The 25,559-nt window shown below is 50.6% G+C and overlaps 1 protein-coding gene across 2 annotated transcripts; it reads left to right on the forward strand.

Annotated features, from left to right (window-relative positions):
* Positions 1 to 531: 531 nt before the first annotated feature.
* Positions 532 to 24,306, forward strand: MOB3C (MOB kinase activator 3C). Of its 2 annotated transcripts, XM_074908115.1 has the most exons (4): positions 532 to 779; positions 7,834 to 8,333; positions 18,246 to 18,448; positions 22,629 to 22,799. In XM_074908115.1, exons 2-4 carry the CDS (start codon positions 7,913 to 7,915, stop codon positions 22,656 to 22,658), a joined length of 654 nt encoding a protein of 217 aa, XP_074764216.1. In that variant the 5' UTR covers positions 532 to 779; positions 7,834 to 7,912; the 3' UTR covers positions 22,659 to 22,799. The 2 variants fall into 2 exon arrangements, with proteins under 2 accessions (XP_074764216.1, XP_074764217.1); XM_074908116.1 differs by lacking the exon at positions 18,246 to 18,448 and having other exon boundaries at positions 22,629 to 24,306.
* Positions 24,307 to 25,559: the final 1,253 nt, after the last annotated feature.

A 25,559-nucleotide genomic window follows, 5' to 3' on the forward strand; every position in this document is an offset into this window, starting at 1 on the left:
TTTCTTCTTTTTTTTTTTTCTTCAATAAGAGCAGAAAGTGCTACAGAGGGATTTGGGGCTGGAAGCTGGGCGTGCAGGGGGATGAGGTGAGTCCTGGGGGTAGAAAAAGCCAGTGCCCCACCCCTGAGGATGCTCCTGGGGTGCTTTTCAGCATGGGTTGAGCAAGACCTAGCTGGGGTTAGCCTGGGAAGGAGCAATCCTTCACTCAGTCGGGCACGGACGCCTGCAGAGGGCTCTTTCCCTTCCTCCAGCATGTCTCAGTCAGCTGCCAGGGTGCAAATACCAAGGCAGCCTGTTCCGGGGATGCATGAGGGTCTGGGAGCCGGTGGCGGCAGGGCAGGGATTCCTGCAGATGGCCTGCGGTGCGCAGGGAAAGGGAGGGGGGGACCCGCAGGGAAAGGCAGAACACAGTGTGGGCAGACACCTGTTTCCCGGGTGGGACAGTCCCAGCAGTGGCTTTGCCGGTGTTGGAGGGAGGGAAGAAAGTTGTGGGTGGTGTGGGGTGGAACTGAGTGAGAACGAGCAGTGGAGATGGGTTTTCAGCAGCTGGTTTATCTTCTCTCATCTTCTTCCTTGAGCTCAGAGGCCTGGAGCTCCCGGTGTTTGGGATTACGGCTCTGACGGCAGAGTAATCACCCTTGGGACTGAACCAGAGCAGTCGGGCATAGTGGAAGCCGTTGGACACCTCTTTGCAGGGCTCCCAGCAAGTCACTGGTGGCAGCAGCGAGATCCCAGCTCCCAGGAATGAGGTACCACCAAAGAGCCCCCAGCCCCATCAGGTATCACCCCCAAAATGAACTGAACATGCTGCCTCTAGCCTGGAGAGTTGGGGCTTTGGTTTTCTGCTTGGAGGCATCTTGGGTGACTCAGGAAAAACTTTTCCAGTGCCTTTGGGCCAGGCTGTGCTCCTCAGGGAGCTTCTGCTTTGCTGGTGGTGTGGCAGGGAGACAGGGCAAGGAGTGGGACAGAGCAGGGGGCCAGCTGGGGAGCAAGCCAAGTTGTGCGCAGTCCAGTTCCTGGAAGTCATGCTGGGTCCGTTTTGCACGAGCTGGGGATTTCCGAGCACCGGAGGAAGCACCAACACGGCTTCCCACTGGCAGCTGCCCCCAGCCAGGGCACAGGGGGGTGAGTTCTGCTGCTGCTCCGGAGGTGGCTGCTCCAGAGGCAGGTGCTCGGGGCTACCTCAGAGGATGCTCACACCTCTCGTGAGTCTCCGCGGCACCAGGAGGGTTTGCAGAAGGAGGGTTTGGCCGCAGGGAGATGCTGCTGAGAGCTCCGGGCTTCTTTGCAGCTCCCCCAGCCCGCCCGTGTGCTGAGCCTTGATCCCCCTCCCAGCATCTTGGCTTGTTTCCTGGAATTTTCCATCGTTTGGGTTATATTTGGGATCGGCAGCCAATAACCCCGTTTCTCACGGCCAGCCCAGCTGGGGCTTGGCTCCAGCAGGAAGCACAGAGGGAGCGGGGCCAGCACCCCGAGACTGTGCTCACTAGTATCCTCCTTCTGCAGCCCTCCTTCCTTAGACAATTAAAACCAGACGTGGCTATCACAAAAGCTGGAAAAGAGGGGATACGTTTCCTTCCCAGGGAGAACTGTGCGCCCACAGCCCCTGCCTGGACTGGGGCTAGGGTGGCTGCAGTTCAAGGGTTGCTCAGGAGAAGTACCCTTGTTCTTTGGGGCACAAACCCACTAGGAAGAAGTCCTGGTTGCAAAGATGCTCTAGGACAAGTTGAAGACCAAACTTTGCAACAGGACTTCTCTGGGGCTTGAAGGGAATCTCAGAGACAGGACTGTCAAGTCAGCAGCCAGACAGTAACGCTTCCTAGAGCAGCGAAAAGCCAGCTGAGCCCTAGGGCCAGCTGGTTTCTGGTCAGACTGTCCATCTGGAGGCTGGCTGGCGGTTTCAGGGCTCTGGCAGACAGTGGCTGAGCTGATGCCTGCCCTGCTCTTCTGCCCGGGACAGGGCAGGAGGGGACTTTTACACTGCCTGTGGTGGGGAGATGGGATTCCCCTAAAGCAGGGAAGCAGAAGTAGACTCTGGGTGGCTGAAGGCAAGATGCCCCGGGGAAGCCCAAGGGGGATGTGCAGAGCTGGTAGAATTTAACCTACATTTAGGTTATGTTTACATTTAACCTATGTTTGCTCTATGGTGCCTGAAGCTGCCTGGATACGCACTCTCCCTCCACAGCCTGTTCCCCAAGCAGTAGGAGCTAGAGTCACCCTGCGGATTGCCTGTAGCATTGGACCCCTTGTTGTGCTCCCAGCTGTTGCACTGCTGGCGAGGGCTGGAGCGTGTCACTAAAGCACCCGCCTGCAGTTTCCAGTCAGATATTGTGAGAGTGTGTAACTGTCTTGGGCCAGATCCAGGTGTTGGAGCCTTCCTCTCTCCCTACCCTCCACAATCATTAATGCTGCAAAGCATTTTCCCCCAAAGCTTTTGCTTTTGCAGCCCTTAATATAAAGGCAGCCTGGGGAGGGAAAGGAGTTTTTGAAACTGGGGAAACTGAGGCAGGGACCGTGGGACCATCCCTGGTGTTGTCACCCTGGAGACCAGCAGTGTGTCTGACCAATCCTTCCTGCTGGGTTTCTGACTAAAGCTTTGTTGGGGTCAAAACTGGAGGATTTCTTTGGTGACCTTGCCCGCGCTTGCAGGATTGGAGGGAGGAAGCCCCCCTCCCACTGCTCTGCCTGCTTTCCCCTTTTGTTTTGCCAGTTTCTAAACAGACCTTTCAGAGTTGTTTCTAATTTCCAACAAAGCCTTCACCACCAAAACAACTCTCAAGTCTGAAATTAGCAGCTTAGTTTGACCCTGAACTTATATCCACCCGATCCAGTTCATTTCCTTTCATCTCAGGACCTGCCAGCAATCTAGGAAATCAGTTTTTCATGTGTCTGCCTGCTACACACCCGGCAGCAGCTCTGTCTTGCCATTGCAGAGCTTAATCCTGTGCTCATCTGGTTCTTGCTAAACCCAACTGAGTTCTGCTTCTGCTGTTGCTTGTTAAAAATAGGGGCAGAACTGAAGCCAGCAATCTTCACAGCCGTGGACAGGGTTTTGTGGCTCCTCACATGGGTTTGTAGCCAGTCCTCTGAAAAGCTGAGGCTATTTTGGGAGCGTGAATGGGGGCGAGCACCAGGCATGCCATGGCGTGGGCATCCCATAGGAAGCAGCAGCCTCTTTCCACCCAGCAGCTTTGTTCATCCTCCTTCAGTTGTCCTTGGCAGAGACATGGGGTGACAGTGGAAAAGGTGTCTGGCTCCGTGGCTGCCCTGCTTCACTCCCTGTCCACTCCTGGGAGAGGGACAAGGTTTGATCTGGGTGTTTGCAGATGTGTCAGAAAGGGACGTGTGAGCCCCTGGGGTGCCAGCACCACCCCATGATGGGAACCTTGGTGTGGTGAAGTGGGGTTGCAGCCTTTGCCAAGGTTCCTCTTGGGGAAGCTTTGATTCTGTACATGGGAACTGAAGGCAGAGAGCTGCAGGCTGCCGCCACAGTGCCGGTCCAGGCCCCGCCAGCATGGGCTGGCAGCGGGATGTGTATGGTCATGTTGTAGGAAGCTGCTGTCTAAGCTTGTTGAATGGCAGCTTGCCCTTCAAATTTCCCAAAACAGGCAGTGTGAGCCGCGGTTTGGACTTGGGCGGGTCTCCTGTCGCTCCCTAAGCCCCAGCGGACCATGGCCTAATTTCCAGGAACGCGACAGCTCTGAACATCAGGCTCAACTGAACTCCGCACCACAGCTGAACCTTGGAAAGTCTCCCATTTTCCACCTCTTTTTGTGGATCTGTCTCAAGATCCTGGCCAGTGATGGAAGAGCACCGGCCGAGTCGGATGCATAAAAGTGGACACCAGGAAAATCTGGTCTGGCATTTGCTGCTGATGCCCTTTTCCACCAGTTAGACTTGGGATGTGCCTGGGTCCATTCCCAAAGGACTTTGCTTCTCTTCCCAGAGGGCGGGGGCGAGTGCTGTGTGTCTGTCCCAGGGGAAACTGAGGCACTGGTGACTTTGCAGAGCCTGTTTGTTCCGAGCGGATACATCCCATCTGAGCGCCCCAGATGCAAGGGCCAGAGCTGGTATTTCAAGCCTTGGTCCTGGCCTCTGCGCAGCTCCCTCCCTATGCTGCTCACATCCTTCCCTGCACATTGATTTCTCTGGGCAATGAAAGCTTTGGAGCGAGGTAGAAAACAAATCTGTTCTTTGGCTTGGTGCCTCTCTCTGCTTTTTCGGATCATAAATCCTAGGATGTGTTTTTGGCTTTGTGTTAAATTTAATTTCTGGAGAACATTTTTCTCCAGTAAAGATTGACACGGCCTTTTAATGACTTGGTAATTTGGTAGTGATGCTGGCGAGGATCCTGAAAGCAAAACAACTTGCATGACTCCAGCGTGTGCTGCTGCCCGGGGAGCAGAGAGGCTGTGGTGATGTGCTGGCGTCCCACGGGCTCGGGGGACAGCTCTGCTCTGAGCACTTGGGCACTTGCTCCTCTGTTCCTGGGAATGTCTAACAGATGCATGGTAGGAAAACACCTGGCAGATGTTTAGCAGGTTCATTGCTCTTTGTTTTTTTTTTAAACTGGTGTTTTTCTTGGTTGGTAGTGAAGCACATTCCCACCTGCCTGATGAATGAGGGCAGCTTGCAGGGTGATAGAGATCCAGTTGCAGATGGTGCAGAGATGCAGTTGTGGGGTGAGTTATGGGTCTGGCTTCAGGAGATCAGATGCAGAGTTTATTTCCCAGTTAGTGGCATAATATTTGCAGAAGACTTGAAGTGTGAGGCACAGGAACAAGGGACGTCCCCACCATATTCATGAAGAACTGATTTCACTGCTGATGGCCCCTGCAAGTGACAGTTTTGATGGGATATCATCTGCCAGGTGGCTTCTCATCACCCCGGAACAACCCTGTCTCTGCATGGAAGAGCCTACAAGCAGCAATAGCCCCTGGAGCAGAGCAAACGGAGCTGAGGCCAGTAGAAATGGTGACAAGGAGAAATGTCTGTTGTCACAACTTGCCTTGCTGAAATCCCAGGGAAACCTCCTGGGTTAGATCCCAGTCCCTGTCAGTACTGATGTTAACCCAGAGGGACTGTGTGACCTGGTAGGGTCGGTCTGGTGTAACACGGGGATAACCAAGTTGTTCAACCTCTGTCTACCTGGTGTGGTGCTGTCCAGCCCTGAGGGGTGATGGTCACTGGGCTTTGGGTGCTGGGCCAAGGGGCTGCTCAGCTTTGTTGGGGGTTGTGGACTGGCTGGGGATGGGGGTGAAGAAGCTGCAGGATGGATTAGCAGGTACTGCATCATCCCTGTCCTGGGAAGCAGCCAACTGTCAGATGGGGAGATTCTGACTGCTCATTAGGGGCACGACTGGGGTTTTTTGCTTATTTTAATGGCCTTTGTGTTTCAGCCAGAGCCCTCTCCTGCTGGCTGGTGACAGGAGAGAGAGGAAAAGCAATCCATGTATGAGGGTATGGACAGTCTGGTTGGTGGGTCCTGGCTTGGTGGCAGAGCCAGTTAGTGACAAGTGCTTTGAGGGGAGGCAAAAGCACCAGAGGTGCTGCTGGCCTCTCCCTCCCTCCCTCCCTGGCTGCAGGGCCTGGCACTGCTCAGCACCAGGGCACCTACCTCCATACTGGCAGACCCTGCAGGATGCCTCATCCCAAAGGGTATCCCAACACTTCCTGTGTTATTAGATTAGGATCCTCACTGCAGTGGTTATATAGAAATGTATATGTATGTACTTTAGAAACTCTAACGCATTAGCAAACTCCCAGGAGGCTTTTTTAAGAGGTGTTAACAGGATGAGCCTTGCATACATGACAGTGGGGTGGGAAGCCCCAGATAAGGGCTGCTCTTTACAGCCTGGCTGTGCCCAGAGTCCCCTGGCCTCCGGGGGCTCCCTCGGGGCTGCAGTACCAGAGACCCTTCCCCTCGGGACAGGTAGGAGTCAGGATGTGACTCCCTCCATCCGCTGGGATTTTGGAGAGCTCATGCTCTCTTTTTGAGGTGGGGAAAAGTTCTTTGACATGGTTGGAGCCAGCTGCTTGGGTCTGGGGAGGAAAAAGCATCCAAGAAACATCCCTCACTCATTGTCCTTTGGCAATAAATGAGGACAACAGGGCTGGAGCCATTCAAATCCCACCCAGCCACATGAGCTGGAGAAGGTTTGCAGATACCCCAGTATTAAAATCATACTGCATAACATTGTGTGATGGCTGTGATCCCCTCCATGGGGCAAAAAGCACCTAAAAACAGATGGTTTCAGGTCAGGTTGTACATGGGTACAGTAGAGCACGGAGGGGTTTGGTACCACCATGCCGTGAGCTACACATCAGTGGCAAAGCAACGCTCCAACCTGCGGGAAAGGCCAGGGTTAGTGCACTAACAGCACTCATGCTGGGGTTTCCACCCACACTAGGGTTTTCCCCTCACAGCCACATGCTGGCTGTGGTATAGAAGTCCCCGTCGGGCAGATCCTGCTGGTGCTTGGGAGGATCACTAGGTCCTGCTGCTTCCTAGTGATGCCCCTATGGGTGGGCTTTGATGGGAGCACAGGGTTTCTCTTGCAAGATGTTTAGCTGGTCTCTGCTGGGCAAAATAGGATCTGCCTGTGGCTCAGGACAAAGTTTACAAAACAGAGTTTATATAGCAAGCTTTTAGCTAAAAGCTGTTTTTTAAATGATGAATGTGCATCCAAGTTTTTCTTGGGCACTATTCCCTCCTGCTCGTGACTTTGGGTAAGTCACTTCCCCTTTCCATGAATCTTTTTCTTCCTTTTTTTTTTAACTCTTTCTCCATCTCCTCCCATCAGGGGGAGGCTGTTAGAGGACCTTCTCTTCCCTAAACTTCAGCAAAGCATTTAGCACAAGGGGGTCTTGATCTCATGCTACCACCACTGGTGATGAGTGCAGGTAACAAAATTTTCAGCCTGTCCAAGACAGCCTGTGGTGGATGGGATTTCCGCTGGAGCTTCAGGGAGGAAAAGGAAAAAAAAGGGAAATACCACAGCCTTCATCTGTATTGCTAACCTCAGGCAGGAAGGGGTGAGCTCAGCACTTTGCTGAGCTGTGACTTCCAGACCGAGTCACCCGGAGCATTGGCTGGCCACCCCAACGGCTCCTGTGTGCATTGTGTGCATGCCTGGAGGGCCGGCCGCGTCCTGGCATGTCTGTTGCTGTGCTGGGCTGCCACTTCCCTTCTTCAGATGCGTGTTTTGTTCTTTTGGACAAACACACGAGGCAGAACAACAAAAATAATCCCCCCTTTTCCTATTGATCTCGGTGCTGGGGCTGTGTGAACCAGCAGCCAGCTGCGGTCGCAGCGTGCTCCCCAGGGCATTGCTCGCCAGCCACCACGGCAGGGTCGGGGGTTATTTGTACTGAGAAATCCCTGGGAAAAAGACACTTCCCCTTTGCTGGGAGAGGGTTGGGCCACCGGGTTGGGTCTGCCCAGGCTGGTGATCTCTGCTGATATCGCGGCTCTCGCTTTATTGCTGCAGTTACTGATAAAAGCCCTGGAGGTAAGATGCTGGCTGGAGCCCCACGAGCTCCTGGCATGTTCAGGAGGGGCAAAGGGCATTGTCTGCCATCAAGCCCTGCATGGGGCACGTGTAGCAGTGCTCACCCTCTGTGGTGCCAGGAGCTGCTCCGTGAGGTGGCAGCAGCTGCTCCAGGCCACTCTAGTGGGTGTGGAGGGGCCAGGAGCTCACCCCAAATCTCCATCCCTATGTGCTGCCAGAGCAGCAGGGCCAGCCAGTGTCTTGGTGCAAACTCATCCTTGCGAGTGTTCCCACATGTGCAGCTGGCTTCATATGTGACTGGAATTTGTCTTTATCCTCTCAGAAACCTCCACCCCTGAAGACGCCAGCCTTGGGTTTCACGTTGTGCTGAGCCTCTGCCCTCACCCTGGCTGACCCTGCCCATGATGGCATTGTGTCTCAAGCAAGTGTTCAACAAAGACAAAACATTTCGTCCTCGAAAGAAGTTTGAGCCGGGCACCCAGCGCTTTGAGCTGTACAAGAAAGCCCAGGCCTCCCTCAAGTCCGGGCTGGATCTGAAAGCAGTAGTGCAGCTGCCTCCTGGCGAGAGCATCAATGACTGGATCGCCGTGCACGTGGTGGACTTCTTCAACCGCATCAACCTCATCTACGGCACCATGTCAGAGTACTGCACAGAAAAGAGCTGCCCTATCATGTCTGGTGGACTCAAGTACGAGTACAGGTGGCAGGATGATAGCAAATACAAGAAGCCAACCAAACTGTCAGCCCCACAATACATGTGTATGCTGATGGACTGGATTGAGATGCTCATTAACAACGAGGACATCTTCCCCACCAGGATAGGTGAGTGTGCTCTAGTTCTTTGTGAGAAGGCTGGGGTTGTAACTGGTGCAGGTTCCCAAGCCACTGGTGCACCTCAGGGTTGGTACTGCTGAACTTTACGATCCCAGGGACGATGGCCTTTCCTCTTCAGGTGTTCCTCGTTGTCTGTCCCCACACCCCTTTGCTGCAAATTGATCTTGGGATTCCTCATCCTGCTCCTACGGGATGTGGAAAACAATGTTCTCCTTTTCTGTGCTTGAACTTTTTTCAAGTATTCTGTGCTTGTGAGAAATGGGGACTGGTAGGTCATCAGCTTCCTTGCCCTTCCCCAAGAAGCTGAGCCACAGGGCTGGTTAGAGATGGTCATCGCATCCCTGCAGCATGCTCTTCTCTTGACTAGCCAACTCAATTTATTTCTGGTTTTCCAGGTAGGTTCATGGTCCCAAGGTCTAACCCTTGTCCCACCTGTCTGCTTCACTTCTTAGCTCCTTTACATCTCTGCTAATTGATCTCAGCCCTGATTATACATCACATCTTGCTATTTAGCTGAGGCATCACCTGAGCAGAGATGCCTGTCCCCAGGATCTGGCCTTTCCAGCTGCCAACCCCCAGGTGTATGATGCACCCCTTCAAAATGTTTGGCCTTAGGAGCTTGCAGCAGCTGCTAAAGTCAACATAACTTGCAAACTAACCTCTCTGCTGCTGACCTGCAGTGTTTGGCAGCTGCCAGGGCTGACAGTAGCTCTTCTACTTAGCTGCCTTCTTGTCCTTTGGGGAGATCAGCTCAAGGGTTGGAGCTGATGCGTTGGCAGGTGAGGCTGCTGGATCCTTGGGCTGTGCCTTGGAGCAGTTGCTTTTCAGATGAAACACAAAGCTACTTGAATGTAAAAGATTTAAGGAGCTGGGGGGCGTGACGCAGATGGGATGGGGGGTGAGGGAATGGAAGGCATGGCTTTGCAAGTCTACTTGACCTTTTTTGTTTTCCCAAGCAGCACAGCCAACAAAGCTGTATGAAATCAGTGCAGTTTAGGCTCAGAATTTTCATTAATATGCTGGGAAACATTGAAGAAAATAGTCTGTGTGGGTTTATGGGCAGCCACTAACTGCTGTAGCCCCATTTGGCTGACCTGTAGTATCTAGTTGTGTGTCTTTTGGGAGTCTCTGGCCCTCCAAGGCTCGGATGGGGTTGAGGGTCTCTGTAAGCAAGAGGAGAGCCTGCAGGCTAGTTGTGCCAAACTATCATTTTGGCGTCTGGGATGATGTGACCATCCAGGCCCCTGGTCTGACCTGGCTGAACTGGCTTTGTCTGGGGTTAGGGGGGTAAAACTCCCCTTCTAGGGGTTTCTTTCTCTCTCCCTCCATCACCTGAAGCCAAGACCTGCAGGCAATTGCTGCCTTCTTATCCTTGCTGGCGGTCTGGGCCAGGCCAGGCAGACAGACTGCAGGCAGATAGGCTGCTTTCAGGGCGTGCAGGGGAGTCAGCCCTAGGGATTCACCAGGGGCATTCACTGTGCCATGGAGGCATCCCTCCCAGGTGGGCTCAGAGGGCTCCACATATCCTGGCAGACGGAGGAGGCTGGAAGCGTGGCTGGCTGACTGTCAGTGCAGGATGCTGCGTGCCAGCAGCCCCAGCACTGCTGGGGACAACGTCCCTGTTGATTCTGGCTGCAGCTGGGCACAGGTTTGCTGCTGCCAAGGGGCAACATGGAAGCCACAGGGTACAGGCTGGGTATTCCTCTTTCCAAAGGTGCCTGGTTCCCAAGGAGAGGTTCTGTGCACCATTAAAGCAGGGGTGCAGTTGTGGATTTACTGCGTTTTCCCTCTGGCCAGACAGGAGAGTGTCCGGATCCAATTTCATGCCTTTCTGGTGGGATTTGGGATGTGATGCTGCTTGAAAGTTGCTCTGGGTAGTCAGGGCTAGAGGGAGTCTTAACACTGTGGAAAACAGGCAGCCACGGAGGGACGATGGCATTGCAGCACCCTCCACTCTCCCACGTCTCCCTTGGAGGCACAAAAGTCAAGCACAGTTGTGGTCCTGCTGGTTTTAACTCCATTTCTAGCACTTCTCCATCTGAGGTGTAACACATCCCAACATGGGGAGGGATGGCTGGTGCCTCTGGTTTCCACTTTTGACATGGGGGCAGTTCTGGGTGAGATCCAGGCTGGCTGCAGGCTCTCATGGGGCAAACACATTTTTTTCTCTTCCAAAGCCATTTCTGGAGTCCCTCTTCCAAGCTCCTTTGTTGCAGGGACCCTTGTGTCCCTGAGTGACTTCAGTCCCCTTGCCGGCGTGTCTTTGTGGCTCTGGCCTCACACATGCAAAAGGGAACTTAGTCTGAGATCACACTTTAAAATGCATGAAAGGCTCTTGTGGGAGGCAGGGGGAGGAGGGAGCAAGCGGCATTTAGTTGTCAGTGTGTCCCTAGTTAACTGCCTTTCACAGGCCTGCTTTGTGCACTGGGTAATTGCTCGGCAGCTCTGGCGTTTCAGAAGATGGAGGTGTTTGGCTGAAGGGAAATGTCACATCCGCCTGTTCCTGATGGGGGGCTGCTCCTCGTCGCCACACCGGATGACGGGGGGCTGGGGGACATGCAGCAGGGAGGGACGCAAGGCTTGGGGGCAGTGGCCAGGGTGAGCAAACAGATATGCTCAGCCTCCCTCCTAAAAAGCCAGACCCTTGGGAAAAGACCCAGGAGAAGGGGAATAAGGCACCAAGAGGACACAGGGGAGATGTGAACTGTTTTAAGGAGGGGAAAGGAGCCTGATGAGGTTATGGGGGTGAAATCATAAATTTCATGCTTTGGAGTTGCATTGAGGGTCTTCAGTATTAGTAACAGAGATGGGATTTAGCATGAAGATTTGTTCCACTCCTGCTTGTACCAGAGAGGTTCACCAGCAGGGCTGACCACCATCTCAGAGGGCGGTTCGTGAGCTGTGTGCATCTCAGCTTTCCCTCCTGGCTCCTCTTTGCCATGTGCAATGAAACTGTCCCAGCACAAAGATTTCCCTGGCTAAGGGCACCTGACCACAGACAAAACAGGCTTTTTCTTTTCTTTTTTCTTTTTTTAGAAACAGCAAGTGCTCCCCAAGCTTGCTAATGTTGCCTGAGGCTAACCTCAGCATCCTTCTCAGTCCAAAAGCTACAAAGCCTGAAGCAGCACATGATTCAGTGGGGCTTGCTCAAGGCTGTCCTGACAGTTAAGGGAGAGGTATTGCATGGGTTGGAGCAGGGAAATCCTTCAGCCTGGGATGAGAGACTCAGCAGGAAATGAGCAGAGATGGTTCACTGGCTTGTGGGCTCACAGGGTCCTTTGGCATCATGGGGAAGACCTTGACTAGGGTACATCAGCACAACTCCAGTGACTGGAGCAGAGCTGGGCTGATTTGCACCACTAAAGTATCTGGTCCTTCAGCACATGTCGAAGGTGGGAGGGGAGCAGAGTAACCCAGGTGACAAACACCTTTGGTTTAGCCAAGCTACGTGATGCAGAGCTTGTGCCGGCTCTGCAGCCAGGCCAGAGGGGCAGCTGACACCCGAAGCGGCAGCGAGGGAGCCTGACGCCAGCAGACAGCTTGTGACCTGGTGGAGTTAACCAGCATGGCCATAGCCCTTGGATGACACACATGCACCAGCAGAAAATCCCTATGGTGGTTTAATGGGGCTGGGGAGGGGCTGCCAAGCCCTCCGCGTACCACAGCAAGGGGCAGAGGGGAGATACTGCATCTTCCCCATCCCCAGGGAAATCCACCTGCAGGACTTTGTCCCGCTTAAAGTCTTTGCTGTATAATCCTTCCTCTGGAGAGGAAACCTGTTTGTCTGCTGGTCAAGATGAGACAAATCCCTGCATGGGGTGAACTACGCCAGCCTGATCACTATAAATCTACAGCAGCAGCAGCAGTTTTCCCAGACAAACCCATATCAGTTTGCATGCGCTGGAGCTCTGTTTCCACTCTTCCAACCAATGTGGCTGTCCTGAAAAATACATTTAAATGGAGAATAAGCATTGTTCCCATGCAAAGAGAAGAATAAATGATTCTACAGGTGTATTTTTACCATCTGGTAAAACTATCAGTAGATTTCTTCAGTGAGTGGCCACATGAACAAATTACCACTTGGAAATATTGACTCCTCCCGGTAATCGTTCTGCCCCCTGGTGCCTGGTTTTAAGGAGCTGCTGCTGGGTGGTAGCACACTGGGGAGGAGGGTTGAGTGCATGGTGTTTGCAGGGCCCGTGGCAGTTGGCTGCATCTGCACCAGTCAGCCCAGCATCAGGCTGTCGGTTGCACAAGGCCAGGCATCCTGCATCAGCACCAGCCCGGCTGCTGAAACCTCTCCATTATTAAATCAGTGCAGACGTGGGGTTTGGACCAGACCCAGCGCCGGAAACACTCCATGCTCTCTGCCAAATGTGCCTGTGGCTCTAAAGAGCATCAGTCATAGGAGATTTTGGAACAGTTCTTGGAAAGCTTTTCAAAACTCAAGCTCTGCCATTCAACCATGGTCGCAAAACAATTATAAAAACCAGAGAAAATTTAGTGTAGAAGTATCCGATACTTTCTCCCCATAACAACGGGAGAAATATGTTCAGAATTCAACTAATTATTGCTGTTCTCTCAGCTGGCTATTTTTTACATGATTTGTCTTTTTTTCTGCCTATTTTCTTCCAAAATTAACACCACACCAGCTTGCAGCTGCCATCATACCACTAGTTTTAAATGGGGCTTTAAAGACTTATTTTTAGGAAAAAATGAATCACTGAACACCACAGTCGCCAAAATGGAATTGAGAAATAATAGCAACAACAATAATTGATCACTGAATTACTGCTTTTTCAGGGGAAAAAAATACAACTGCCAAGAAGCCAAGTAGCTTCCCAGTACTGATTCATCATGAAAAAATTAAATTGGCTGGAGCACAAGGGTTAGGGACAGAAGGCGATCCAAGAGCCATTCGCAGTCCCTTACCGTAAGCGCAGGCACTTTGTTACCTCTCATTTTCATTTCCTTTTACACACAGTCCCACATGGTTTCCTTATGTTTCAAAGCAATCAGCACAGAGTGGGGAAAACAGATTTCTTGCAGCATTAAATCACATCTTTGGGGTTTTCAAGCAAAACATCCAAGATAAACTGAAGGTGCTAATTCATTTCAGGGCTGTGAGTCATGCCGCTCGCCAGCACGCTGGCTGCATCGCAGTGAGTAAAATTGTACCTGCTGTACTTACAGCTTTTGCCCTGGCTTGGAGCATGGGTAAGGTTCTCCCTTTTCTGTTGCCGTGGATGGCTGCTCTGCTCCACTCCCGGGATCTGGCTGCGTTTCCATGCTGGGACAGGGGATGCTCCCAGCCGTCAGCTGTCATGAGTCCGTCTGAGCTCCCATGAGTCAGCTGTCTCATCTGCGTGTAGCGTCTGGGTAGCACACACCTATGATCACAGGTGTGGAGGAGAAGAGCTGGTGTTGTGTATAAATCTTTTTCCTGGCATCTGAACGAGCTCACATTGCATCCTGTGGTTCCTCCCTCATCACGCAAGAAGAGCGAGAGGGGGGCTACTGCCTGACAGATTGTGGGTTTGATGCTGCTTTCTCCAAGGTTGCTGGATGATGAGCACCAGTGAATTAAATGTGAAGGTAATTTCAATGCCTTTAAATCAGCCCAGGTGGATTTTGTGGTGTTCTGCTGTCCCTTGGGGTAGCTGGGACTAATATAAGTGGGATGCACTGGGATGATGTTGCTGGGTCCCTGTATGTGTGCAGGGCTGGGAAGGGTGAAGCAAACCCAAGCGTCACCCTGCCATGGTGGTTTGTCAAAACTGACAATCCTGACTTTGCTCCGGCCTGCCAGAATACTTCTGCTAACAGGTCATCTCAGCCATGCAGAGTCAGTCCCACCAGCCTCATCCCTTCACCTCACCAAGCTGCTACTCCTGCTGGTTTGTGCCACCATGCACCACCTCTGAGATGGAGAAAGTCCCCCAAGCAAGGGCCACCACTTCCACGTTCCCAAGTGCTGCTTATTGGCGTCTTGGCCACTAATGGGTCTTTCTGCCACCGGTTGTAACACTGATCTGCCTGGCCCAGCCTGGCAGGGAGGTGGGAGCCACCTGCCACCCTGCATTCTGGGGAAATGGGCCCCATTGCTCCCCACTTGCTGTCATGGTGACCCCCTCTAGCAGCAGAACATATCTAACATCAGTGTACAGTGGCCTGGCCGCTCGGTTTACAGCAGCAAGGGCAGGATAGGTGCATGGCCAGTGCCGAGATCCCTGTCCCAGGGCTTCCTCCTTTCTGGGACGTGCTGACTGCAACGCGCACCTGGCTGCAGGGAGGAGGCACAGCCTGCTCTCGCTGTGTCCCCTCGCGTGCTGGAGAGGATGTCACATGCGTTGGCTGCTGGACATCCGCTGCACTAGCAGCCGTGACCCAGGGCAAGCCGTTTTTACGGCTGAACTTTCTGCTGCTCTCCTTGGGTTGGTCAGATGAAGCTGTTACTGGGGAGCCCTTTCAGCTCTCGGCGAGGGGATGGGTAGTTTCTCTAGCTCCTTGCCAGCATGGCCAGTGCCTGCTGGGGCTGCTGTGGGTTGCTTTTCAAGTGACTAGAGATCAGCAGTGAGGCACGACTTCTGCTGGTGGAGGCAACCTGCTTATCAGATATCCGCCTTACTTCCTTCCCGCAGGGAAGTGCTTTGATCAACTGGAGCACTCTCCCATGCCAGACACAAGGTCCAGTCAAGCATCCGTAGCCTGTATTGAGGGTCCTGGCACAGGAGGTGCAGATGCGGCTGCAGCACAGGGAGAGGAAGCAGGACCCAATGGCCCAGGGTTGTGCCCGGTGCTGCTGGGACTACCTGTGCCTCCCTGGGCATGTGTGCGAGTGGGAGGGGTGATGCGGGGAGAAAACCAGATCCCAGTAATCCCTGGACCTGAAGGACCATAGCGGGTGGTGGTGTCATGACACGGTAGGCTGAGGGGTGACTTGTCAAAGTCCATTAGTGACAGCCAGCCACCACTACAGCCTAGCCCTGTCTGGAGGGAATGGCCACATGCTGACACCTTGTGATGGACAGAAAGAAGAGCAGCCCAGCCTCACGTCCTGGGAGCTGGTGCTGCTGCTGGGTTCATGTGAAAGCACAGTGGTGGGGTAGCCCAGAAGGGTGCTTGTAGGTCCTGGCAGCTTGATATCTTTCCAGGCATCATTATGTATAGGGTAGCTCAGCAGCTCCCATAATTGCCAATTGCCACAAGATTTGGTCTAGATAACCTTTAAAGGTCTCTCTTCCACCCCAAACTATTCTATGATTCATGTTAAATCTCTGTTCCCTGACGCAAGAGCTGCTTTTGGAGAACCCAGCATGTAGCTGGAGGTGTCTTCCCTCTAAGTCTCTCAGCTGCCAGCATGTCCATGAAGACTTGCTGGTAACTGATTTATAGGACAAGACAGTTCCTGGCTAACCTCAGGACAAAAGTGGTAGAAGGCCACTTTCACCATTTGCCAGCTCTGGAGTTGGCTCATCTAACCACAGTATCTGGACTGTCAATGCTATCAGCCTTGGGAGTCTGAGATCTTTTTGATCTGCTGTTCACCATCTGATCTTTTTTCTTTCTCAGCTCAGGACTAGGCTGAGGTTTGCTGCTTGCCTTCACTATCACTCTTTGCAGTTTGATGATAAACACCCAGTGGCTGGTCAGGCCTGATTTCTTCCTCGCTGCCTGCTTTGACTGGAGGAAGCACTAGGCAAGTGGGACGGGTGACAAACTGGAGGCAACAAACACGTTGCTGTCTGCCTGCTGGCACCTTGCTGAGTTCCTGGCAATAACCGCTCACCTGTGGTCCCAGGGAGACAGGCTGTTCAGAACAGTGTGTATTCCCCAACTGGGGCCTGGCAACGCATGCTCATAAGAAATTACTTACCAAAATTAATTTTTCTATATTAAAAAAAGGTGTTTCTTGACTGGTTCATCAAAGCTGGTCTGCAGGGGCCACCCTAATGGCACATCTGAGTCCCCGGCTGGGTCATTACAGATTTGATTTGCTCAGCAAATTCTCACTCAGTGCAAAAAGCTCAAATGAAGCTGTTGATAAAGCACCATGTCCCTCCTGACTGCAGGTAAACCTGAAGATCTCTCTTTGATCCCTGTCCTTATGCAACTGGTAGGCAAGGAGAGCTCCTCGGTCAAGGGTGCAGGGCAGGAGCAGACCTCCAGTACCATCCCTAAACCGCTGGCATGGGAAGAGCCTGGTCATACTTTGCCAGATATGAACACCTTTCCCAGAAAGTCATAACGGGATCTGTTAGAGCTGGCAGTAAAACAGGTAATGCCAAGGTCCCTGCTGTGGGAGCATCCCTGTGGCTGCAACATGTTCGTGGTTATGCAGAGCAGTGGCTCTGAATCAGTCTCCAAACCACCTCTCTGTGTTTGTGTTATGCTGAGCCGAGATACGTGTCCTCCTCCAAGTGGTGGCTGGGACATCCACCTGTGCACAAGTACACGTGCTTCTGTGCTGCCTGCTGCACCCACGCTGTGCACAAAGCAAAGTGAGCCTGGACTGGGCTGAGGATGACACTATTTTAGACCAAAGATTATTTTCTGTTATGAGTACTGTGATACTGAACCCAGCATCTGCAGAACCCTGGCCGTTCAAAACACAGGCTCCATGCATGATGCTAGAGGGACAGATCCTTTGCATTTGCCACCCACAGAGGAGAGGGGCATAGAACTGCTGCTGGGAAACAAAACTGCCAGGAGCCTTTGGGAAAAATAGTTTAATTGCCTAGCAAGGCTGATGAGAAAGATTCAAAGATAATATTACCATTTTAAATTATTTTAGTGAAGAGATTTGCTGATGCTTTCCACAGCGCAAATTGTGTGAGCTGGCCAGGGTTGAGTGGAGATTGTTTGGAAAGATTTTTAAGAGGTTATGTGCTGCATTAATAAGAAGCTAAGGGAGGAGGCTGGTACAACCGTGGGAAGGGAGGTTTTTATTTCGTTCTTTGCAAATTTGCATTGAATTGCTCAGGGGAGAGGAAGAAGCTTCAGGAAAACAAATTCCAGTTGTTTTGTTTTCCTCCTCACAAAAAATATGTTCAGAGCTTCAAAGCCCTGTTTCCTTTAGAGATTTACCCCAAGCTTGCTGACACTCACTGTATCATACCTCTGAGATTTTCACTGTAATGGCAGTGCATTTAGACAAGGATGGAAATGTAGAGTATGAAATTGTGTCCTTGTGTGGGACAAGGCTAAAAGTTATAGATCAACATGTCGTGGGTCCTGTTCTGGAGGGACATCTGGAGGGACATTCTGGGAGGACATCTCAGGAGGGAGCATCATACAGGTGCAATGAAATTACAGCCTAAGAATCATTAAGATGGGCAGTTTTCTTCCTGTTTTGATGAGACATTTGTTTGAAATGAGGATCATGAAAAAAGGTAGAAACCACACCTGTTTCTGCTGATACATCAGAAGTGATGGCTGAGGGTGTGTGGAGAAAAACAGTATGAACCATGAACTGATTCAGAGGACCAGAGAAGGCAGGAGGAGGTTTAGTTTTGTTCGTGGACCTGGGTAAATTTGAGTTATGCTGTGCCTGCACAGGTTTGTAGGGGAAAGGCAGGGAGAGAGGGCAGAAGGATCCTCTTCCAGATTGCTCTCGACAGAGCCAGATGTGGAGAGATTTGGCCTCCTCCACTGAATGAGAAGTTTCCTCTCCTAGGGCAACTCTCTAAATCCTCAGACCATGTCTGTGTGAAACTGCTAGTTGAGCAATGAGGAAGCATGTGGGGAGAGTTAGATGGCACATTGCCTCAATGTAGCTGTCACTCTTGACACCACCCAAGGGAGTCCTTCTTCATCATCCACGACTGCCTGACATTTAAAAGCTAGCTGGTTTTTTTTTTTTAATGGTCAAATGGCTTCCAACTTGCTTCTGCTTTGCAGGTGTTCCCTTCCCCAAGCAGTTCCAGCAAGTTTGCACTAAGATCCTCACTCGCCTGTTCCGTGTCTTTGTCCATGTCTACATCCACCACTTTGACAGCATCATCAACATGGGTGCTGAGGCTCATGTCAACACCTGCTACAAGCACTTTTACTACTTCATCAGGGAGTTCAGCCTCATTGACCATCGGGAGCTGGAGCCTTTGGTAAGGACGCCCCAGGGATGGGGAGGTGGAGGGGGTGAGAGTGGTGTGGCCTGAACACAGCACTGGTAGATTCAGGTGCGGGCTGGATTCTGAGCAGTGCAGTCACCCTCTTCAGACTCCTTCAGCCACCCTACCTCAGAAGCACACCCACATTTTCTGTCCTGTAACCATCAGCCTTGGTGCTCTGAGAGAGAAATTCCCAGCAACACTGAGGAAGCCCTTTACCCTTTGAAAACCCTCCTTAAACTTTGCCTCTGCAGCCATATATATGAATCGCTCTTAAGTATCCTCAGGACCACTGTAACATAGTGTCATCCTGTCTTGGTAGCTCTTAATGCAATTTGCACATCAAAGTGTTTCCAGCCAGTTGTGTCCACGTGACTTTCAGGGGTCAGGTTTGAGCCCAAGTCTTCTCTCCACAGTCTTGAGTTTTCCTATTAGCGGACTGAGGTCCCTGCTTGAGATCCTAGTGTGAATTACAATGAGGCTGCAGGACATGTAGCTCCAGACAACAGCTACAGAGTCCAAGCTGGAGGGGCCTTGCTGGAGCTTCAAGTTTCTCTGCAGCCTCCCTTGGGAAGCAATTAGCCAAGCAGAGAGTGAGAGTTCTTGAAAACAGCAGGACTGGTGGGAAGCAGAGGCCAGACAGCCCAGGCACATAAACTAGAAAATGCATATAGTTTTGTAACAGAAGCAAGTGTGTCATAGGCAAAGTTGAGTGTGGTCGGACCTAGGGAGGACATGTTGCAACGAGGAGAAGAATTAATAGGGAACCCAGTAGGTAGCATGCTGTGATAAGGGCTAGTTTGCAGAAAAGGCCGTACCCAGCAGCAGAGCACCAGGGAAGACCAAGAGGATCTGATCCCAGAGAGAAAAAGCTGAGAAAAGTCCAAGCATGAGCTGCCTGTTCTGGAGTATCTGGAGGTGGGTGGGATGCCCCTGCCCCTAAGTGCTGGGCACTTTACTCTTTCTCTGTTTTCATTTGTCTCAGTCAATTTGCTGCCTGTCTGATCGTGATCTGGGGGGATGGAGAGATAATCTAATCGGGGGAGACTTGAATGACAAGAGCATTGACATTAATTATTTCATAGAGTTTGATTTTGACCTATATTATCACAACGGCTCTCAGCTCCAGAAAATGGCAGCTCAGTCACTCTGTCCTCTGTTAGTCTTCCTGACCACTGCTCCCTATGACAAACTTCTTTAGCATTGATATACAGTCCATAATGGTGTAATCTCCTTTGACTGATGCATGCTAAAGTAAATAATTAGCACCTAATAGCCAAAGCAGAGGCTGACATTGCTAAATAGGTTTTCAGTGCCAGTGACTCACATGCAACATGAGATGATTTACGGGTCTGGATGAATCTAAGATGAACAGATTTTCCTCTGTGATGCAATCAAGGTTAAACTACAAGGAAATGACTCACATTTACTTCTGGTCTATCTGTGTCTCACTTCTTGGTGTGCCCATCACCTGGCATCCAAGCCCCAAGCAGACCTAACCACGTGGGAGACCTTCCCTCAGGCAATGACTTGTAGGTATGTATAAGAGTGTCCTGCAACCAGAGGATGGCTGTGTCCTGGATGCAATGCTGAGCTGAGGGGGGAGATACAAGTGGCTGCAGCTTGTGAACTTTCAAAAACTGCAAGTGATCCTTCTGGCCATGCTGCTACCCCAGGGAGGCTGTCACTTGACACTGCCATCAGTCCCAGAGTTATGGGTTAGGATTGATCCAGTAGCTTCCAACAGCGTTTCTCTCTGCTGCAGTCAGGGAAAGCAATAATGGGAAGTTTCTTCATGTGCATCCCAGGGGCTTTCCAACGAGTCCCCAGGAGCCTGGTGTGGCTCGGGTTCACTGTGGAGCATGTGGGAAGCCCAGTATTCATGCTGTTCTGGCTTTGCTTCAGCAGCAGTTGTGAAGATGCACAAATAGTAACATCCAACCTCTCCAGCACTTTACACTTGACCTTGGTCCACTTTCCTGTGGCTAATTATTCTCCCACGCCCAGGGCAGAGCACCAGAGACTTGCATTGCTCATTCCTCTTCTCACTGGGCTGCACCATAGCTGTCACCCTGCTCCTAAATGTTTTTAAATCAGCTGGTTTGACACTTAAGCAAGGACAGACAGTGCATTGCATCTGCCTTCATTTTAAGCTAAGACTGCAGAGTTTAGTTTTTTAAGTTCTTAAGGTTTGTGGAAAGATGATAATCTCTCAGTAGGGATGAGATGAACTGTCCTTGAGAGGTTCAGTCTCTCTTGACTGCCTCATGAGCTGAGACAACTGTCCTAATCTTGCATTTAGATGGCCAGAGTTAGTGCACATGAATCCCATGACAGAGGAGACTCCTGCCTGCAGAGGTGCCTGTTCCCTGCTATGGAAGGCCACTGAGCATGTGGAGGAGGCACATCTGGAGCAGGACAGCAGGTCTGAGTGCTGTATTGTGGTTGGAGCTTTCCAGATGTGGGCTTTATGCTGAGGACACCCAGTTTTCAGATTTAGGAGTAAGAAGAAAGAAAAGAAACAGCACCTCCCCAGCCAGAAAATGTCCTGTTAGGCCCAAATAGTTTAGAAAAATTGAAGGGATTGTGGGATGAAGGAGTTCCTGGTTTCTAAGCATGCCTCTGGCTGAATCTTCCTTGGCTGCCTTCATTTCCCTTTTGCCAAGCTTCTCTGGGATGTGATTTCTTAGCAGCAAATCTTGGGAGTTGAGAATGAGATAGATCCTTTGTGCAGGCAGAACTAGCCCAAGGCAGTGATTCACTCTCTTAACAAATCAAGAAATATGGGCACAGAGAGAAGCCATGCACTTGCTTCCTTTTCAAGGGCAGGTCATGGTGCTGGGCAGCAGCGCTGGCAGAGGTCCAGCTGGTGACATACGAAGGCAGAGCTGTGGGGATTTCCAGAGTGTGATGAATGCCTTGGACATTTGGGGCCAGCTTGAGGAACTTGCAGGCAGCTTGGCAACCCATCCTGTTCAAGGCTGCCGTTGTGCGTGCTGCTGTGCTACTGGGGTGGGCTGGATGCTGTTGCAAGAGGATGTTCAGTCTTCTCACTCCCCCTCTTCTTTCTCTTTCTGAGATGTTTGCAAACACTTCCCGTTTGCAACGTGATCTTGTGGGAGAGCATCAGCTTTTCATTTGATGGCAGGGTTCTGTGCTCAAGTGATTTTGCATGTTACTCCTACAGAGAAGACCTCTCTTTGCCACTCTCCCCCGATGGATTTTAAAAACAAAGCTCTCAGCACTGAAGAGCTGAGATTGCAGCTTCTCTCCCCCTTGGTTATATCACTAAAGGGCCTTCTATAGGGTTATCCAAGGGTCATCCTACTTTCCTAGTTCTTTTTTCAGAGCTGCATCCTTCCTTCCTTCTCCACACACCAGTCCTACTTCAGATCTATTTTGGGAGTACATTTACTGTGCAGACCTTCCGCTGGGGTGCGTGAAGGGGTCTGTGTGCACACAGCCATGAACCTGATGAGCTGGAGAGAATCACAGACTTGCCTCGCTGCAGCAATGTACATGATTTTCAAGCTATAGTTGAGCTCCTTAAGGCAAGGACAAACACCATTTTCCACTAGCAGAAGGCTATGCATCCTAATGCAGCTGGTATGTTGCCATCCTGGCTAAAGAAAACAGTCTGTTAACCTAAACAGAGCAGGAGGTTTCCTGTGGCCCTCTGTTATTAGCACTCATTTGCGTTGCAGTGTGACTGTGGGATCCCTTGGCAAAACCACAGGTCCTCTGGGTGAGCTGTTGTCACCTCCTGAAGCGAGAGCCAGGAGCAGCTCTGTGTCCTGTCTCCCAAGGCAGCTGCAAACGAAGTCTGTGAGAGTGGCACCGCCTTGTCTGGCTACTCCGTGGCTCAATCAGGAGCAGGACCTGCATCTTTCAACATCTCAGCCAATGCTCTTTCCTTGGACGGCTCTCAAAGCTAAGGCACGGCCAAAATAGCCTTGTGCCACAGAGACCGAGGAGGATGCCAGGGAAGGAGCTGCTGAGGCAGAGCAGTTCCCAGAAGGGCTGGCATGGGGAATACAGAAATGCTGCCTGAGACTCCCACGGTCACTTTCTTGGGTTGTTTTTGGACCCCTACCAAACTGCCTGACGTGTCACTCTCCTAAAACCTGTCTTTTGCACTTACTGTTTCGTTCTTTTCTCTCCCATTTCAACGCAGAAAGAAATGACAGAACGAATTTGCCACTGAAGCATTTTGGCAGCCGAACTCAGCTGGCTCATTCAGAGTCCGATGGGACAAGACACCCTGTGGTGGGAGACCTCTTCCCAAGGACTCGCTCTGGGCATTTCAACTCAGTGGACTATGAATGCTGCAGAAGAGCCTCTTCAGGCCAGGGCTGAATCCTAAACTTGCCAAGCACCTCTGGACAGATGTTTTTTTCTAGCAGATCTCAATCTTAGAAAGCCACCGACTTACTGGAGAACGAGGCAAGTCTGGTTGACTTGTTCACACTCTGGTTTCGAAGACTCAATCCCATGTCTGATAACATCCCTTCAGCTACCTTTCCTCTTGTTTCAGCCTCAGCTACACTGATCTGCAAATGTTTTATTAGTGATTCCTGCCCTGTGAGCAGGTGTGACCTTGTCTACCAAGTGATGTCTGTTACCTTTCCCACACACAGTGGGTTTGTAATAACATCATCTGAGATCAGCTCTGCAAAGCTGGTGATTTGATCCCAGCTGCCTTCTTGTGGTTAGTTGCTGATGTTTTCTACCATGAGTTATGAATGTCTCCCCTTCTGCCCTAATTCATACTTTACCAAATGGACCATTTTTCCCCACAAGGGACTTTTGACACTTGGCAGAGGGAACATCATGATGTTTGAAGTTGCGTCCAGCACTGCTTGGACAAGGTGTCCCCGTGACAGAGGAGGAGAACTAGGCCACTTTTCAGTGTGATCAGCAGAGTCTACCCAAGAAAGACTCAGAAAGTGGTGGAAAGAAACTATTGCCAGAAAACAACACTTTAAACATGTCAGCATTTCCTGACATGTTATTTTTTCTCAAGATCAGTAGATGCTGGCCGTAGAAATTGTTGTTTTTTCATTATCCAATCCTACAGCACAGTAAATCAGGTGAAGAAGGAGTTTAAGAGATATCTAATCTATCCTGTTCTTCAAAAAAGACAAGATCAGTCCTTCTTAAACTTTTTTGACCTTTTGAAAGCGTACTATTGCTACATGGTCTGTGCCATTATTCCCCTGAAAGGTATCACATCTCAAAATTTCTTCCCCATCTGCCTGCAATGCCTGATAACTAGTGGTGTGTTCCCTGTGCCATTTTTCTTTTGTCAAGAGTTGAAGTGTTTTTATTTTTTTTTACTCTTTTTGGGGAGTTAAAATCAAGTTGTCTGAGCCACAGCATTGTTATGTTTGTGTTTCCTATCCCTTTTCTGGGAAAGTTTTGTATACCAGACATAGCTGATATTTATAATCTGGGGTTTGACCATTTTTGGGGTAGGGAGAGGATGTGGCTAGAAAATGTAAATATTTAGGCCAACATTAAAGTGCACAAGTGAATTTTTAGTGCTCAAAGCACTTATTCTGTTGTGAAAATCTATTTTTCTAAATCTTGTGTACCAGATGTATATTTTTACACAGAAATAGAGCAAAAATGGACATAAAACCACCTGATACATCATTCTAATATTTTCTGTGTAAAATAATCAGCAAAAATCGAAACATTTTTGTTCTGTTACTAATTAAAGAAATGTTAATAAGCCTAGTGTACTTAATTTTTCCCCGATTCATCTATATGAAGACAGCATCATGAAAAAGCACCCAGGATAGCCTGAAGAGTGGATTTCCCCTGAAAATTGCAGCACTGATAGTTCTCTGTACCATGTTGAGACCTCAGCTTGCATCTCAGAAAGCGGCTTGACATAGGCTAATGTTGCTGGTCTGCATCCTCCCCTTGCTGACTGTTCACCTTCATCCCACCTGAAGGATTTTTCCAGTGATACATGGTGATACTTTTTTTGCAAAGGTGTGTGGTTCCTGGGTCCTGGGATCCGTGTTCCAGCCTCTTCACATAAATCAGAACTACAGGCACAAACTGCTGTGTGGTGCAGAGGCAGGGGATGACAACAGCTCTATCAGGAACCTTCTGCCCTCCTGGGAAGTAAGGCCTGGTTGGACTCAGGGCACAGGACCCACTGGGAGCTGGTAAGGTTGGGGCTTATGGAGACACTGTCTCAACAGTGGGATCTAAGTGATGAACTGACAGCAACCTACAGCTACTTCAAGGTGAGTTACAAAGATGACGGATTCAACTTCCTCTCAACAGTGGACGATGGTAAGACAGTGACCAACAGCTACAATTTGTGGCTTGGGAGGTTCAAATTAGACAACAGAAAAAAAATCCAAGAGGGTGATGCGGCCAGTGAACAGACACGCAGAGAGGAAGTGTTAACCATCCTCAGTTTAACAAGACGGTGTAAATAATGTCCATGCACAGAGGCCTGCTTATATTTTTGTCCTCCACGTTGTCCTGTAGCAATGAGTTCCACCAGGTAATTGTGCACTGTGCATTACAAAAGGGGAATGTACTTTGTTTATTTTTTAAACCCATGCCTGAAGATTTCAGCCCTCCTACATTGGGAGTGTTTTCTGTTTACCTCCTCCACACCACGGAGCTCTTACAGATTCCCATGGAACAGAAAGCACTATTTGCAAAAGATCAACTCACAGGCTCATCTCAAGCAGCAATTTAAAACAGAATTTCAAAGATTTCCGCCCCCCCCCCTTTCTTTTTAATCTGCTTTACCTGAGAAAACAAAGTTCATGATTGTGCTGTGACAACTGCTTCTTTAGTAACTCTGGAAGCAGTATAGGAAGGGGTGACATGGAAATCAGTCACTACCAGAAAGGTCTTTCTGTTTCTCTCCAAGACACTGAACTATTCCCCTGGTCCTCATCTGAGTGCCTCCCAGCCTGGAGAGTTTAATGCCTGAGCACAGCAGAGATGTTTATGAAGCAGAAAGCGCTGAGATAAATACCCAAGTCAAACTTCTCCCTTCATGAGGCTGCAGTGTGCCTATGAGGCTCCAACATCTCCATAGCTTCAGCAAACATCCCTGTGCAATTTGAAA

Source organism: Athene noctua, chromosome 5 (genome assembly GCF_965140245.1).
Source record: "Athene noctua chromosome 5, bAthNoc1.hap1.1, whole genome shotgun sequence".
In the NCBI taxonomy this organism is placed as follows: Eukaryota; Metazoa; Chordata; class Aves; order Strigiformes; family Strigidae; genus Athene; species Athene noctua.

Excerpts from the sequence above, each read along its gene's own strand:
- MOB3C (XM_074908115.1), top strand. The coding sequence starts at position 7,913 with ATGATGGCATTGTGTCTCAAGCAAGTGTTCAACAAAGACAAAACATTT. Across the intron at positions 8,334-18,245 it reads CATCTTCCCCACCAGGATAG|GTGTTCCCTTCCCCAAGCAG; the intron begins GTGAGTGTGCTC and ends TCTGCTTTGCAG. Across the intron at positions 18,449-22,628 it reads ATCGGGAGCTGGAGCCTTTG|AAAGAAATGACAGAACGAAT; the intron begins GTAAGGACGCCC and ends ATTTCAACGCAG.